The sequence below is a fragment of the Homalodisca vitripennis genome, chromosome X, assembly GCF_021130785.1.
Source record: "Homalodisca vitripennis isolate AUS2020 chromosome X, UT_GWSS_2.1, whole genome shotgun sequence".
Lineage (NCBI taxonomy): Eukaryota > Metazoa > Arthropoda > Insecta > Hemiptera > Cicadellidae > Homalodisca > Homalodisca vitripennis.
In genome coordinates, this window is record NC_060215.1 from 66,597,257 (window position 1) to 66,615,143 (window position 17,887).

General features: G+C 34.3%; 2 protein-coding genes across 5 annotated transcripts in view; one reads left to right on the forward strand and one right to left on the reverse strand.

Moving 5' to 3' along the window:
* Positions 1-6,086, reverse strand: part of LOC124369107 (rab11 family-interacting protein 1) — a 74,233-nt gene extending 68,147 nt beyond the window's left edge. For 2 of the 3 annotated variants that reach the window (XM_046826859.1, XM_046826857.1), the window contains exon 1: positions 5,889-6,086. In XM_046826859.1, coding sequence (XP_046682815.1) covers positions 5,889-5,919 — 31 coding nt within the window. In that variant the 5' untranslated portion in view covers positions 5,920-6,086. The remainder of the gene's footprint in view (positions 1-5,888) is intronic. The other variant, XM_046826856.1, reaches the window with a different exon arrangement.
* Positions 6,087-8,106: 2,020 nt separating this feature from the next.
* Positions 8,107-16,625, forward strand: LOC124369109. 2 transcript variants are annotated; one of them, XM_046826861.1, is made up of 2 exons: positions 8,107-8,352; positions 16,333-16,625. In XM_046826861.1, exons 1-2 carry the CDS (start codon positions 8,152-8,154, stop codon positions 16,495-16,497), a joined length of 366 nt encoding a protein of 121 aa, XP_046682817.1. In that variant the 5' UTR covers positions 8,107-8,151; the 3' UTR covers positions 16,498-16,625. The 2 variants fall into 2 exon arrangements, with proteins under 2 accessions (XP_046682817.1, XP_046682816.1); XM_046826860.1 differs by having other exon boundaries at positions 8,118-8,352; positions 16,323-16,625.
* Positions 16,626-17,887: the final 1,262 nt, after the last annotated feature.

Genomic DNA, 17,887 nt, shown 5'->3' on the forward strand with positions numbered 1-17,887 from the left:
GGTTTCAATTCATCACTGCCACTATTTACAATAGAAGTTAGATAATAGCATATTACTTAGAGTGCATCACATTAACAATTTTTTCAAAATTTCTAACTCACTCAAAACAATACAGGCTACTAGTACGTTTTGCGTTGTTATAAAAATAAAAAATGGAAGTGATAGTTTGTAAATTACTTACTTTATGTGTCATAACGCATAAAGGATTTAATCGATTTTGGGAAGAGTTACATAATGTTATTGCTATTTAGTACACTACAGAAATTTCAATAAATAATAATCTACTGAACTACAAATCAACAGAATTTTTTATAATTAATAAATTTCTTATTGTGTTATCTATTATTTTTTTATTATTACTGTTTTCTGTATAATTTTTTTTTGTAATTTTCTGTTTCCTAAATAATAACATAGTAAAACTAGAATCTAGCCTTACCATAAAAAATTATACTTAATGGCAATTTGTTGTATATAAAAAAGGTTGCTCTACCTATTGTCGGGTTTATGTAGCAGCCCTCTGAATTTTCAACAGAGGAAGGGTCAAACATGCAAGTTAGTTAAGTAAGAAATAAAATTACATGATTCGCTTCACATGCACAGGATTATGAATAAAAGTTAAATGGCTATTGATGTTCAAGAAAACAAAAAATGTTTGCAAAGTTAAATTGTTACATATTTTATTATATCAAGTGAAATTACCAATTAAACAGTCAGAAACTGTTGTTATCCCCTGATTCCCATCAAGTATAATCACTTACTTACACATACTTAGTTCATTTCAGCCAAATTCATTACTTTATGGTGAGCGGAAGTTGTATTATTTGGCATTGGCGGAAAGCAAATTGATATCTAACTCATGTTGTTACTCTATGATAATAGCTATTGTTAGTTATTTCTTTTCTTCATTCTGATAATTTATGTGTCACGTTTTTTTACAAATTATGAAGAGGTAAAGTACTATAAATTATTTTAATAAGAAAACTAAGAGTTACACGTACATAAGTGAAGCTATACGTTATACGTCGTGAAAATCTTAATGATATTGTGTAAAGTGGTAATGACTTTAGGCCTAATGACACTGTTCCAGCTTCGACATCAACGATTGAAAGAATGGAAGTTAATGAGCCATTTCAGCATTTTGATTTTAAAGACCTGATTAAGATTATAAGTGGAGTTAATTAATCATTTAAACCAGAATGGTACAAACAGTGGCCGTGGCTATCCTTGCATGGTGAATATGAAACAGTTAAATGCTATGTCTGCCTAAAATCTAAAAAGCTTAACCTAAAGATTTTGCCCAAATGCAAAGTAGACAAAACATGATTTTTTTACTAGATTTTCAAACTGGAAAAAAGATGCTAAGAAATTTTTTTCTTATGAAAGCAGTGAATTTTATAAAGCTTCTGTTACAATTTTAATGGCTTTTAAACAAACTCCAATTATGGCTTAGTTATCTAGTCCAGTAAATCCTTAAATGCTGAATATATAAAAAGCTCTTATCAGCCTTGTGTCTTCGATTAAGTATTTAGCCACTCACACGCATTGAGAGGCCACAATAATATAGAAGGAAATTTGTATGACTTTTTACAAGTACAAGAGAGTGTTTTTTAATCTTTTTTTGAGGGCAAAGGATATTTCTGAACTAAAGGAGTGACTATTAAGAAAGAGAACATAGCTTTCTCATGAAAACCAAACTACTTAAGATCCTCCTAGCTTTTGAGGTGATGTGGAAATAAGGAGTGAAATAAAACAAAATGAATATTTTGACTTAATAGTGGCCAAGATAACAAATGTTTCAACAAAAGAAAGGTATTCTTGAGCCATAGACATGTCGATGACAATTTTGAGGTTTTATTGGCTTATATAAAACATCTTCAACAACTAGGGAAACTCTATCCAAAATAATACAAAATGTACTGTTAAAATTTGAACTGAGAATTAGGAACTGCCGTGTCAGTGTTATGATATGGCACATGAGAGGAACTTAAGACTTGAATAAATGAACTGAGACCATGTGCAATTTACATACACTGTTTTAATTATTCAATGAATTCAACGACTGTCAGAGGATTGCTAATTTTTTTAGAGGACGTTACAATATGGTGGAAATAAACTTTATGGCAGAAAGAATACCAGTCCACCAATGAATGTGCTTACACTTCAAACTCCTACGAAATATACTGTTGCAGTGGCTTTAAATGTAATATCAAACCAAAATAAGTCTCGATGTACAGCCGCGTCCTTTCAAAAATTATCCTGCATGGGCAAATGTTTAAAACTTTTTTATACTACTTTTACGAAGCTTTCTATTACAACGAAACATTAAAGTCTCCCATTTTAAAAACAACACACGCCGCACAATGAACAAACACACTTATTTTTAAAAAATACCATGTTCTATTGAAAATGCAATTATTTTGTTTCGGTTGAAGCGCAGACTTTGGACATGCCCGATAAAACACTCAGGCAAACACAATTCAATCACATTAAAATTAGAAGAACTAGTTGATGGTTGATCCATTATTAATAAACCAAACACATTCGCTCCGAACTGCAGTACACGATATCTAATAAAGCAATGGACCACAGTCCCGGAGCGCTGAGATAAAAGATACGCTATTAGTCATGGCCGCAGCAATTACAAACTTAATTATTTATGAATATACCCACTGGTAACCCCAATTTTGTTTGTTTTCACTGTTTGATACATTTACATTTTACGCATTTTACCACTCGAGTGATTGATCATATCGAATCATCAATATTCATGAGTAAAGAATCTTCGCTACAACTACTTAAACCAAGTTACGTTATATTTTAATTATGCTGTATTTCAAATTACAACATAAAAGGTAATAATGTTATGGTGAATAAAAAACAATCTAGAATATGTGTTTATATAATAAAACAATAAAATCAGCATAACACTTCCTTACTTCTTACTATTTTGAAGGATAAATGTATGACACGAATACAATATGAGCATAACCACTGCACTTGCTGCCATTACAGTTCTGCAGTATTAATGCCAGTAACAGGTAATTCAGTGGTAAGCTATTACCGGGATACGTTTCATGAAAAGATGGGCAGAATGATTGTTCTCACAACAGTTTTTGGTTTTGGGTTACTTGATAGCCAGTAACAGCCCAGTCCATTTCATGCAAGCAATGAGGCTTATATTAGCAATGGAAATGTTACTACACTATACAATATTATTATTGGATATAAACAGGTTTAGATTAGGCTATCGTAAATATGTTACTAGTAGTACCAAAGTTAAAAATAACCTTTAAAAGCGTTTAAATGATCTGAGCTTGAATTTGGGTACTATCTCTAAGGATGTTTTTCCTTTTTTGCCAGCAGTGCAGAATGCAAAGCCCACACTGATGGCCAGAAGCATTTAAGATTGATACTTTCATTATCTTAGATAAATATCACAACGTGATCTGATGTACGAGAAGTTAAAATACTGATCAGAATTGTCCCTGGCCATCAGTGCAAGCTTGGTGCCACCCTGCACTTCTGGTGAAATAAGAAAAACATTACTCAAAATAGTACCCAAATTCTATCTTAATCATGTGAGCGCTTGTTAAGGTTATCTTTAACTTTTTATGCTTATAATATATAGGTTATATTATAACTATATAATAGTTTTAATATGTATATATAGACTAATAACAAATAGTTGATAAGGATCTCTTAGTACCCATTAATTGTGTTGTATAGTCAAATTTGAATGAACCCTTATATAAATTTATTAGTTTATCAGTCTATGTTACATTGTAATGATTAAATTAAATTGTAGTATACTAACATGCTAACACGGTAATAGGTTACAGGAATGTAATAACTTGACACGTTATTACGTAATAGGAATAGAATAGAATATATTTATTGTCTTTAAGCCTTGTGAGCAATGGACATTGTCAATAATAAACATATGGCATTATAATGAGATAAGAAAAAAAAAAACAAACAGAGATTGTCCTACTGAGCCACCAACAACATCAACATGATCCATTATACAGTCAGAACATATTATTTAACATTCAGATACGAAACATACAAGAGCCACAATAAAATTTATAGTAAATAACAAATAACAAGGATGTTTAAAACATAACAATAAAAATAGCTGATGTTGAGTTATTAGGGAGTAAAAATATAAAAATAGGAATTGACAAACAACACTACATTCCATCTCAAGCGGCCATTACTCAAATACCATACACGTGGTTTAACTATAGTTCAATTACTTTTTAACAATAACGTCGAACTGAATTGTGTTATAGACTCTTAAGATTGTATTATAGTGAAACTAATGTGATATATCACAGAAATATATGACATTTAGATTATATAAAATAATACAACTTTCTTTATACTAAGTTGGGGCAGTTACATTTACTTAATATGGTAATCAAACATGTCTGACAGTATTTAAATCGTTCTAATTGATGATTTTATATTATCGGTCATTCGAGTGTTATTATACTGCAGCCATAGGTGTCTATGAGGTTAATGGCCGACCCGGCATATTATAAATTTTACATTATTAACGTATTCTGCTTATTCTTCTGAACAAAAATATATATGATTTTAGGGGGTGTATGAAAAAAATAATAGAGTTTTTAATATTTTAATGTTCTGTTTGTGTATCCCAATATCTGTGTACTTCAATGTTATATGTGGCCGAGACTGATAGCGTATCTGTTATCTGAGCACTCCGGGGCTGTGGTCCAGTGCTTCACAAGATATTGTGTACTGTAGTTCGGACCGAGTAAGTGCTTGTCAATCATGGAACAACCATCCACGACGAATCATAATGAATTGTGTGTGTGTCGGAGTGTTTTGTCGGGCATGTTAGGAGTTTACGTTTTGACCGAAACGAGATTATTTCCTTTTAATGGCAAGTGTTCTCAATTACTGCACATTTATATATTAATATTGGGTTTTTACATGATTTATTATGTATTTTTCACTTTACATAAGTTTCTTTGCATTTCTTTTCAATTTATATTTCTGATCAGCCCTCTAGAATTTGATATTTTATTGACAGGTACTATCTAGAGGGATGTTTACCTTCGTTAGCATCAGCATGGGCTGTGGTATCCGCAGCCCGAGCTGATGGCCGGACGCACTCGTCTCAAACTGATAACAACTAATTAATTTGTAACTCGAAGTTAAGAAAAACATCGTTCATTTGGATCAAAATTCTAGTCATTTCAGTATTATTTTCATTTACGTTTCTAAAGATGGTGCATACAATGACGACATCACGAGGTTGAATCTCTCACAAAAGGACACGTGACGCCCGACGCTTATGTACAACATGGAAATATTGCTCCGTGCGTGAAAAGTCGTTTCATTTTTTATATACTACAACTTTGTCAATTCTCATTTCCACCCCGTGAAACCTTATATTGTTTTGTACAGTAGGACGATTCCAATAAGTTAATAACGCGTAGCTCATATTTGCCGCTCCGCCTGTTACTTTCACAATTACCCGGCCATGTTCACTGACACAGCATAGAAACATGCTAGCCTATTATTCTAATATAATTCCATTACTAAAAAACTGGTATGAACCCCAGAGGCTGAATCTCAATCTTACTAGTTTGTATAAAATATACAAAAGGTTTACACATTGGCTTTATCTTTGGAAACTATTTTACTTAACCTAAAATTTCAAACAAGTAAATTATTATTCCATTTTAAACTTTACAAACTGCTCAAGTGTAGCTATTTACTATCTTTAATGACGTTGCATATTTATTACTAAATCGGTAACTCATAGCACCTATCGGACTACTATTTTTAAAACAATTATCTTTACACCAAGCTTATTTGCCTATGCACTTATGAAATGAAGATTCCTAGGTACAAACCTGTTACTTGTACGTGTGTAGGACTCCACATGATTTAAGTATGTATAGATCAAACTACAAACATAATGTCCAAAAATAAAATTCTTCAAACTGTAAAACTCAATTAAGTAGAAAACTGGACGTATTAATTAAGACCGTCTAAGTTAATAAATAACACTTCACCCTATTCTACTAATTTTCAAGTTCAATCAACAACGTCAACATCAGTGTCGCCAACATAATATTAATCCCAGATCCCGATATATTATACCCGTGTACAGAAATAACATTGCATATGTAATAAGTATAAATATGTGTGATTACGTTGTAACTGATTAAGTGGCTATACTATAATTTAAGCAGAATTTCTGCTTGACCATTACAAGGGAGCATCATTTAATCTAAACTGAATGTGTAAAGTTTGGATGTACCTCTTGAGATCTCTCTTACAACGAGGAGAAAGCTAAAGTGTGTAGGCAAAATCCTCGTGGAAAAACGTTTGAAATCTTTGCTTCTTATATTAACTCATTTTTGTTTTACAAGTTAATGATTGAATGTGTAGGCTATCTTCAAAATTGAATGGGAAGCCGATTAAGGAATCTGAAAACTAAAGTTGGTAAAAACAACCATTCGGACGGCAAATAAATTGGCGGAGAATGCTAATTAATTGTACTACAGACTTCCAACCAAAAGAAATACTGAACACTGAAAAGAGCAATATGCTTAGGAAGAATATTTTCATTTAATTACGATCATGCAATAATGAACCAGTTCACGGTATGTGCGCCAGATCAATGTTATCTGGTTCAAATACATAAAAGCTGTCTCAAATAAGGAAACTTATGATCATATCCAGCACACCCACTAATCTATTGCAGTAAAGAAAATCAAAACTATGTTTAAAGGTTTTTCTGAACCAAAGCTTTCACACAAGTGTTTGCATGGAGCACTCAAAATCTCCAATGAGTGAGTAAACACTGTTAGGTGGTCGTGGCGTCATAGTAACTATACTTGAATTATGTTTATATGGAGTTACTACTATTTTGTTCAAAGAACATTCATAACGTGGTATGGTAGGAATGGTTGATTCTTTGTGAATTTTAATTTTAAGACGTTGCAGAGTTCGTTTTAAGCTTGTTCGTCACCGACTATTTCAAATCTCTTAAGTTAGACTTGACTCCAGATTCCAGGAGTCAAGTCTGTGACAGCGTTCGATTTAAGACACTGCACTGAGAGAAAGGTGAAGTGAAGCTAAACTCAACATTCACAAAGACCATACTACTTTTACCAAAGTTTCAATTTTAAGTAAACTTGTTGTTGAACCTGGAGTAAACTTTGTTCGAAGGATGTAAAGGTTTGATGGTGTGGGGACCTGAAATGCACTTAAAGACTTCAAAGGGGGAAAAACCTGAAGATTTCTATAAAAAAAGCTGAGTGCCCACATTAACTAGCCCATAGACCAGGATTGTATTAAATAAGTGTCGATTATTTATATTCACCTTTAACCAAAAATATATCTTCCCTTTTTAAGTGTATACAGACAGACATAAACGTGATTTTCCGAATATTTACCAATTGTCAGTGGACACAGAACGATTAATAATGGCTGGAAGATCCTGTGTCCTTAACAATCTTTCCATCGTTAAAAACTTCAAATAAAGAGTATATTTTAAGTTTGAAGGCCCAAAACCTTTAAACTACCATCTTAATGTAAAAATTGGGGATGTATAGTCTAAAACTATGAAATTAATTTAAATATAGGTATATATTAATAACTTTTCGTGAGAAGTGATAATAAAGTATATCTTCAAATAGAAAAAAATTATGGCAATAAACCTCGAGCAGATTTAACTTGACATTTTGAATTGTAGGAATATAAAGCACTCTAAAATCAAAATCCAAAAATCCTTATCTAAAAGTAAGACAATCAGGCCAAAGGTAGAGAAGAGATCAATACCTTAATTTATTATACACTCACATTTTTGAACCACGCCTTTTGAAAGTGCCTATATGGGTATATTCATTAGCTTTAAAATAATAGGTCACAGTTTCATATTTTTAATGATGAGAATGTACTTAATTTAAAGTTACATTTCTATTTTAATCATGCATAAATACTCACTTCTCCTTAACCACTGACAATTTTGATAGATACCCAATAAACTATTTATGTACTATATGAACAAAATGAGATTATTAGTGGCTTGTGACTGATCTAGGAGTTACGTAAGAGATATAGTGGGATAAGAAGTGGCTTGTTGCTGGCTTAGTAGTTACGTAAGAGATGCAGTGCGATATAACAGTCGATGTAATGTGCAATATAGCTAGTATGTTTCCTAGTAAACCTATCTCCAGTCTACCGTTCGCTCTCAGTGCACTGACCACAGTTCTGGCTACAGTCAGTATATCCTCAGATGAAGAGGTTAATGCTCTGGACGAGTATGATAAAGTATTGTATGAAGATTGCACTGGTTGGCTTTCTCAGGTATTTTGGACTAGAAGATACTTAATTAACTTTAATGGTATTGTTTTGTTTTATTTATAAGAATCATACATACTTTTGGCTAACGAGGAAAAATAGAAGTTTTAAATTTTATTACCAACTCTATAGGTTGTAAATAGGGCTTTTAATTTACGCACTGTAAAATCGGTGAACTGTTAACTTCAACAAAAAATAATGGAATGTAATGGTTATATCCCCTTACTATTATAGAAAGGTTAAGTTCATATAAATTTGAATACACCACGGTTTAGAACATTAGAAACTAGTGCAAATAATAATACAATTTTATTAGAGTTTTAAAAATTTCTGCCGAGAATAATCAATCAGTTACAATTTTGCCTAAAATAATAAGTAACTAAAGAATGACTGTCTTAAATACACTGATTGAAATTAAATGATTACTCGCAATTTAGAAAATAAATAATATACACATTTTAATTTACTTAAAAACTGATTTATTATTATTAAGACTGTACATATATTTTCATAGCATTTAAAATAATTTTTATTTAAAAGCCACTTCTAGTTAAGTAGTATATTTAAAAAAAGAAAATGTAAAATTAATAATCCTAATGATAACAATTAATGAGAAGTACTGTCATATACGTTACAATTCAAAGAAACGCTCAGAAGAAGTTAAAAATATTTTAACTATATAAAGTATAAAAATCATAAAGAAGAAGTGCTATAAATTAAAAGAAAACCCGTAAACTAAGATGTATTAAATAAAGAAAAATTAAAATAAATAATAAAACATAACTAATTGATAAGTTATATATTGTTTCAGGAAAAAATTAAAATAAAAAATCATTGATATAATATTCTCATCACTAATAGTTGTGTTTAAATAAAGGAATTATATTGAATGTTAACTGTGTATGTATTGATATTTCTTAGTACCTATTTAAAATCATAAAGCAATGAAATTATATGGTTGTTCGAAAAACTGTTCAAAAGATAAAAAAATATTAAATAACTAATGATTTTAGATAAAGCGATAACAGACAGTTAGTAAGTGGTGAAACCAAAACTAGAAGTAGTTGTGTATTTTTGGTTGAAGGCTATGATCGTAATCATATTTTAACGAAAGAGTTTGAGAAATGCTGAAGACAAATAATCTAATGAAAAGTGGACCTCGATGGGTTTAAACTATATATTCATTTGATTTTACGATTGAATTAGCATAATTCTGCGTCATACATCGAACTACCGCTAAACCACTGTATCAAAGCCACCATTCATTTAAAAATAACTATGATTATTATTTTGTGTATTATATAATGCGCACAACATATGAAAGAGTTAACGTCAATATTTTTGAATGTGGAATATTTTCTTAAGTTTACTAACAAATGTCAGTAAAAGATGACATTTTTAGTAATCATTAACAAATTTTGTAAGCCAATTATGCTTCTTCGAAATGAAACATTCCTCGTTCATAACAATTAATCATATTACATCTGCGCTTTTTATATATTTTAAGTTAATTTTTAAGTATTTTATGATATGTGAGTTCTTGTTAACATAATTTAAAATATTTATAAAAACTACGTATATTATTTATACCACGTCAACTTTTATTTTATTCCTTTTCGTATATAACTAATTAATTTCATAAAAGGAATACATTTAGATAATAAATTAAAACTAATAGTGCCCCATTAAATCTATAAAATTTTGGCAGTCGAAAATCAAACCCTTTCGTTAACTGAGTGCGAAAACATATTTTGTCAATATTTTCAAATATTTGTTATCTTTGAGGAGGGTATAATAATAAAAATAAAACTGTATTTATTTTTTATTACTTACATTATTTGAATTTATTTCAAAGTATTGAGGAAGTGTCCATCTAGAATTAAAATTTCAAACCTCCTCAAATCCAGAACGCTATCTAATTGATTTTTATGCCATGTCAACTTATAAATTTTACAAACCTTTAAGTTTAAAATTTAATTGAAAATTAAATTCAAGAAGGTGATTAGATAAAGAAGGTACTTTTAAATATTCCAACTGGAAAACCAAGAAGAACCCACCATTTAAGTCGTTGGAAATTGTTTGATGTACATAACATTACAGATATTCTATTTCTAGTAACTACTTATGACAATGTTTGATCTTTAACTCCAGCTCCTCATTTAATGTGAATGACAGTTTAGCTCAAGATAAGATCCAAAGTCTAACTGACGTTATTGGATCTCTTCAGACTAACATGACTCCAGTTTTCTAGTGTCTATTCTGTGACAGCGTCAGATTCCAGACGGTGGACTAAGAGGGAGGTAATTTGGAGCTAAACCCAACATTCATATTTAATCAACTCTTCCTACCACAGTTGTTTTATTTAAATTTATCTTTCTTTTATGGATTATATGTAAAATGGATACAAATTGAACTTAAATTAATGCACGACGATCATAATTATGAAATGTATTTGATTATTGAAATAATTAAGATGTTGAATTTTTTTAATGGATTTATATTAGGCTGTGAAAAATTTATCAATCAAACTTCGCCGGAAGATATTTTGTATTAAAATACGAGAGAAGTATCGTGTAACGTGATGTGTAATATTTAATTGTATTAACGCTCAGAAACGTCAGGAATGGAAAAGATCAATTATGTATACATTTTACACAAATGCATTATCAAAACAGATAATAAATTATTGGTAAATAAGATTAATAAAGATTTCTACTTTAACAAATAAAAGCAAATTTTATTATTTATTAATAATTGTATAAGGTCTTAAACTCGCCATATTTTGAAACACCTATCGTTGAAGTCCACAATGTATGTTTAAAGTTAAAAGTACATAGTTTATTTACAAATACCACAGCTTTTACTATTTGTTTGGAAAATAAACAATGATATTTAATGCAACATGTGGTTTAGGATGAGTATCTAGAAGAAACATGCCATACAGAAAATATTGAAGGGGTAGATAACAAGTGAAATAAAACAAATCATTTTAGAGCAAGTAATTTAATAATCTACCATGATCACATGCTATATACGTGCGTTCGGGTAACATGAGCTTTTACTAACTTAAAAAACATAATATAAATCAAATTATTCCTCCCTCGAAATAGCATAATTTTATTCTATAATTTTCTTTGTGGCCTAATTTTCCAAATTAAGATTAATACATACGTTCTCTCTTCAGAATCGAAAGTTAGTGCTATTTGATACTCATCCAAAGATTAGCGATTGGCGTAAAATTTCACAATGGAGTGAAATCGCTAAATATATGAGAATTAGACTGAAAGTACAAAACAGACACATAATTAGTGTACGAACTAATAGTCACTAGGAGACCCAAACACCCAATCTCTTAAATCTTCTCCATTAGTACGTTAATGATGGTTAGTATGTTCTCCGACAACGTATTTTACCTGTTCCCTCCATTTTTATCTACTCTGTATCATTTTACACTTTAAAAATATTCAAGATTTTGCTACCAACAAACATATGTATTCTATCAGAAATAAAAACTGTTTGATTGTACCCCACATTAATATCATACTCCTAAAAGCAACAGAATATATATGAGTTTATAATACATTGCCAGATTAATTAAAAACCAACCCTTCCCATTCATCTCATAAAAATAAGCGTAAATTCTTCCTATGTAAAAACTTTTTCCCTTCATTGATTTTTTGCGCCATTCACAAATACCAGGAAAACATATCCATAGTACTGACATTATACTCTATTACTTAGTTTCGATTAGTCAGTCAGATTTAATATTTCACTGATAATATAAACACATTGTTAGATTATGTTTAGCATTTAGTTGCATTATGTAGAGCGGTACAGACTATTCTTGATATATGTAAATGTTCGAGACAAATAAATGCTTTAGAATTTAGACTTCTCGTAGCAAAATCATACAGCAGTAACGTCATTGCGCAACTTGGTCAGTTACTAAGTACTCGATCACCGTCAAGTGCTGGCACTGAAGGTAATTTTATTCTTTCACAATTTTAAAATTTATTCAGTGTTATTCATGGTTTGTATAAGAAATGGTCAATGATGTGTCACATTTAAAACTATCTACACAATTCCTCATTTTAAATGTTCATATAAGAATATATAGTTCATTTTGATTGCAACATTCTTACTCAACAGCCCAGTAACATGGTACTGTAATGCGTACCATTTTACACTATTTTATTTCTTCGTGTACTGCACCATACTAGTCACAGGAGATAAAAAGATATTGTTCATAAATCCAAACATATTTAGGTGCTAGTTTAACTATTTATACATTTTTTTCTAAGATAACCGCTTTAGTTTCATGCAATAGAATGTTTTAAAAGATATTGTTTTATGCCCATACTGTTATAAACAGATCTACTTATATTATGTTCTACATTCTTTTTTAATTGTTAATAGACATCTCTAAAATTTCATTGGCTGACACAACTCGCAAGACTTTTTTAACAAGATCATTTAGGTTCCATTGATTATTCATTACACCCAGGCCACTGTCGTGAAAATTGCCTCAAAGGCATTACACTTAGTGATCTCATCGTATGCTGTATTTAGACAAGTTCGAATAAAAATGTGTTTGTTTGATTTGATTATTTTGAATACGTAGACAATAGAAAAATATGCAGCACAGCTTCGCAGCTTAATTAAATGAAACTATATGTACTATAAATTATTGTGCCCCTCTCCGTCCATAGTGTCTGACTTGGAGCCCGACTCCTATGCAAAGCGGGACGTATCAAGTCCTTCCATGAACGTCAGGGAGGAGAAGGGACAGAAAGAAGCCGAGGACAGCTGCTCAGTGGCTGTTACTGAAAGTGGCAGTTTTACTAAGGTGCGGACCAAAGCCCAGAAAAGAAGGGAGAAGGCCAAGGAACAGGCAGCGCTAAGGCGGGAGAAATGTCAGGAGCCGCCCTCCCCTACAAAACAATCTGCTAAAATGATTACCTCGAAGCCCAGGGGTCAGTTAGTACTGATCACCCCTAGTGTTGGCAGGACTTACACCGAAATCCTTTAAGTGATGAGGCAGTAGGTCAATCTAGAGGAGTCCGGTACCTAGGAGCAAGGGATTTGCAAGAAGGCCACTGGAGGAATGCTCCTTTAACTCGCCAAGTGTGGGAAGAGGAAGAGGCCCAGAGGACATTGGAAAGTCCGCCGGCGACAAGAGTGCTATTCGCACCATTGTCCCGAAACTGACGGCGTAGGTCTTTGGTCTCGACAGTTTAACCGCCGAGGCGACGTCACGGAGACGATCAGAAGGGATTACCTCGATCTGAGCTTAAGATCATCTTATTTGTGTCCAACAAGCACGAACCGAAGTTGCTCGGATGGACTAGAAGGAAGCCCTAAAAGTTCTCGAAAAGGTCATGATTTGGCTGGGTCTGCTGTAGAGTATGGTGGCTGGTGGAGTTAGACCAGTGTTACAGATGCCTCGGGTACAGTCAAACACGAAGGAACTGCTGTGGTCCTGACAGGAACGGAGAATGCTGAAAATATGGCGGAAAAGATCATTGGGCAACGCACGGAAGCACCGGTCTGTGTCCTCTGCACACATGTTTCTGGAGTATCCAAAGATAATGTTCCTGGTTCTGGGGCATGGGGACATTAAGGAAGGACCTGGATGCCAAGAAAGCCCTTTTTCAGAATCGAACAGGATGGCCATGCCTGTATCAGGTTGCAACAGGTTACTGTGTTAAGCGTGTAAATTTTCCCCAATTACTCCGTTCGAGAGTATAGGGAGAAATTCGATGGGTTTGAAGACATAGTGGTGGGCGCGACTTCAACGTAAGAGCCGTTGAATGCCCAAGGAACACTCATTCTGGTGATGGATTCGATCCTAGACTTGGAAGGACTAGCAAATATGGGCTCAATGCCGACGTACTGAAGGTCCTTATTAGACATTACGCTGATATCGGCGATATGGCTTCTGTCAGATTTTGGGTGAAGGACATGTACTCTGCCATTGGCCACAAATTTATCTCCTTCCACTTGACAGACAGAGAGCGAGTGCGGCGAATGAGTACCCGGAGTCCACTTGGTTAAAATACGGCAAAAATGGACAGGGGAAAATTCGTCGACCTTCTAGTCCGGCGTCTCTAGGTTAGTGTAACAGCGTAAATTCTACCATGGAACCGATCCAACACTCTAGCAACTCATTTATGTCTCGGTGAAACCCTACCGTGGTCTTCGCCAGGCTTACTGGTGGACGGACGATATTGCAGAACTCAGAAGGATAGCGCTGATGCATAAAAGAAGAACTCAGCGTGCTCGAAAACCGGCCTAAGGCTGCGGATATGTCGGAAGAACATACAGCCTCATAGAAGGCGTTCAGCGTTGCGATCCTCCTCGCAAAGACAGGTGCTGGAGAGAGCTAAGCCAGAAAGTGAACTCATTACTGCTAGGATTTCAGAGTTGGCCAAGTTACGCCTTAACCAGGTGATGATTCGGATCACCTCTTGAATGAGAAGTCAGGGACTCTTGCTCGCAGTCGCCAAGGCCGAGATCGTTATGCTCACCCAACGAAAAATACCCACTGTGATTCCCAATAATGTGAGTGCCGTCGAGGTCCAGAAAAGGACTGCGGTGGGGTATCTGGGTGTAATGCTCGATTGCCACTTGCGATACTGGGGACATATTCAGATCGTGTTCGGCAAGGCAGCAAGGGTTGTAAGGTCACTCAGCATGTTGACAAGGAATGTAGCTGATCCTAGAACTAGCAAGAGATGACTTCTTATGCCCACCGTAAACGCCGCACTTCTGTGAGTCATTCGCCTCGATGTGCTTACCGTTGAGAGGCAGACGATCTTTAACCTTACCTCCGAGCAGGGCCGAAAAGAAGCGTTGGAAACAGCAAGGAGAGAAAACATACAGTCGTGGCAGCAAAGCTGTGACTGGGGTACTGACGATCGTTGGACCTTTCGTGTCATCGCAGACCTGATCGCCTGGATCGCCGTGTCAGTTCCTGACGGGGCACGGGTGGTTTAGAATGTACCTTTGCTAGATGGGAAAGGTCGGGTTCCTCAGTTTGCGTACTTCCCGAAGGACGATGATGACGGTCACCATTCGTTCCTCGACTGCGGGCGTTTCACCGAGCACAAAAGAACGCTTGTTTTCATGATCAGTGATATCTAAGCAGAACCCGTGGTGGGGATACTGCTGCGTATCAAGAACCCGTGGTATGCTGTTTATGTGTTCGTTCAAGTTTTCCTTCGCGTAACTGAGGAGAGGGTTGGATGACTAACACTTATCCTCCCGGCAATGCAGCACGGTTGTGTTATGGCGCAAGATACCCGGCCAGGTATGAAATATTCCTGAAAAGGTTTCCCGGCCAGGATACCCGTGGTTTGTAGGGGATTTAGTTGGTGTTGAACAGAGCGAGTCATACACTATGCATGTATATGTATTCCTTCAACATAAAAAACAACTATAAATTATTTGAAGCTATACAAAATCTGTAGAATACTAAAATATTTTTAAATATAAGTATTTTAATAGAACAACAATAAATTACATTCAAATGAAACATACCTATTTATTTTTGACAATATGACGTTAAAATTATGTAAAGCTAGAATTTCAAGAATAATTTTTAAAATTACTTTACCTGATGATATTGTTTCTTCACACACAAGAAAATCCCTGGCAACCTAACAAGTCTTCGGGGGAACTCATTCATGAATGTATATCCTGCATGGGATACTAACAAATTTATAAAACAAGAATATTAGTTGAATCAGATTGTCAACTGGGACATACCACTACACCAAAAATAACACTCAAATAGACTGGATAGTGTAATGTACAGATTGTGTTATACTTGGAATGTTGCAATAGCACAGAGTTGCTAGTGGAGACTTGCAATGAGCACTATTATAAAGGTACTTACAGTAGCTCTTTGAGTTCTTTCTAACTTCCTTCACCTACGAACAATCTCTACCAATGAATGCGCTGATTTTATGTTACAGTGTGTTTCAGACTGGGAATGCTGCAAGGGAACTGTGTGTCGCTGGCGGGGGCTTGTTAAGGAGTACCGCTGCGAGAGAATTTACCCTTGGCCCTTTGACCGCTGGATCCCCCCTGCCCACAGGACTCCGATTCCCCCTACTCATGTTCCTCCCCCACCACGATGGCTATCTTTGAAGGATTTCGTGCCTTACTTTAGATAAAGGTTATTTTATTAATGTGAACAACTGTGCCTCATGTTAACTAGACTGCTTCATACTTCAACTTAATGTTCTTTAATAAAATGAGTGATTTAATTGTTAAAATTTTGTTTCACCACATCAAAACTTAAATCAACTATTTCTGCCACTGTAATGTATGCGGGTCGACACTGTACTCTCTATGGGTCGGGAAGAATAATTAAACTACACATTTAGAGTAACATTGCTCTAGGACCGCTCGTAAAGGAACGGACGGGGACGCGGAGGTTACATGACGGTAGTCTGGTGGTGGACTCTGGGTGGAACTCCTGGCTGGCCAGCTTGGACCGTTGGTTGTAGGGTAGTGGCGTGATGTGACGTCACAGGAGAGCAGCCTATGAGCATTCTTTATTCTTTTAGACCACATCGTATGTTACATCGCCTGACAATACATACTGCCAACATCACTGGTGCAGACATTAAATATCACTATGGATACCTACCAACTTAGTACTTCTCACACTAAATACACTACAATCCTCCCCCTTAAAATACACAAGTCCCCTACAATTTTAGAAATTTATCAATTACAATTTGTTTTACAATTCTCCAATTTTTAAATCAATTACAATGAATAAGAAAATTGACATTATACTCTTTTATTTTTGTAAGTATAGATTATAGAGAACAAAAATACAAACTCAATATAATCATTTAACACAAATCACAAAACACTTCAATCAAAACCAATAAATCAGAATATAGCAATTAATACACATTGAATGAACACAATTAACAAATCGATAATAATAATGCTTAAACAATATTAATTATATACAAGTCACAATTGGGTTGTATTTACAAGTCCATTTTGACTAAAGGTTTACGATCCCTTAGTGGGTATCGTCTAACAGGTGTCATTTGTTTGGGTGAAACGCTGGAACTGTTATTGTTTACATTTGTACGTGGGCTGGGGCTTTGCCCTGAGCGTTTCTGTTATTGTTTATGGTTTTGCGGAGAGGGGGGCAAGGTCGTTGCTAAAAGTACTGGCGACCTTGCGCTCGCTCTGTCCCGCGACTGTATATCGATCGTTTCCTGCGTGTGCTCTGTTGCCACGCTTGCGTCTGGGAGTCTAGGCATTGTTGTCAACTCAGACATTTCCGGACTACACTGTAAACCCTACCAACTGGTCGATATGTCGTTTTTCCACCTCATGCCCGTATTCAGTTCAACTAAATACGTGACTGGTCCTAATCGTGAAACTACCACACCTGGTATCCACTTATTTCTACCTCTGTAATCTCTGGCTATGATTGGTTGTCCAATAGCTAACTGTCTAGTTTTACTACCCCTATAGTACAATCGTTGTTTTTCTTGATTATCTGACA

Coding starts and splice junctions, on each gene's coding strand:
- LOC124369109 (XM_046826860.1), top strand. CDS start 8,152: ATGCAGTGCGATATAACAGTCGATGTAATGTGCAATATAGCTAGTATG. Junction 8,353..16,322: donor GCACTGGTTGGCTTTCTCAG/GTATTTTGGACT, acceptor TTTATGTTACAG/TGTGTTTCAGACTGGGAATG.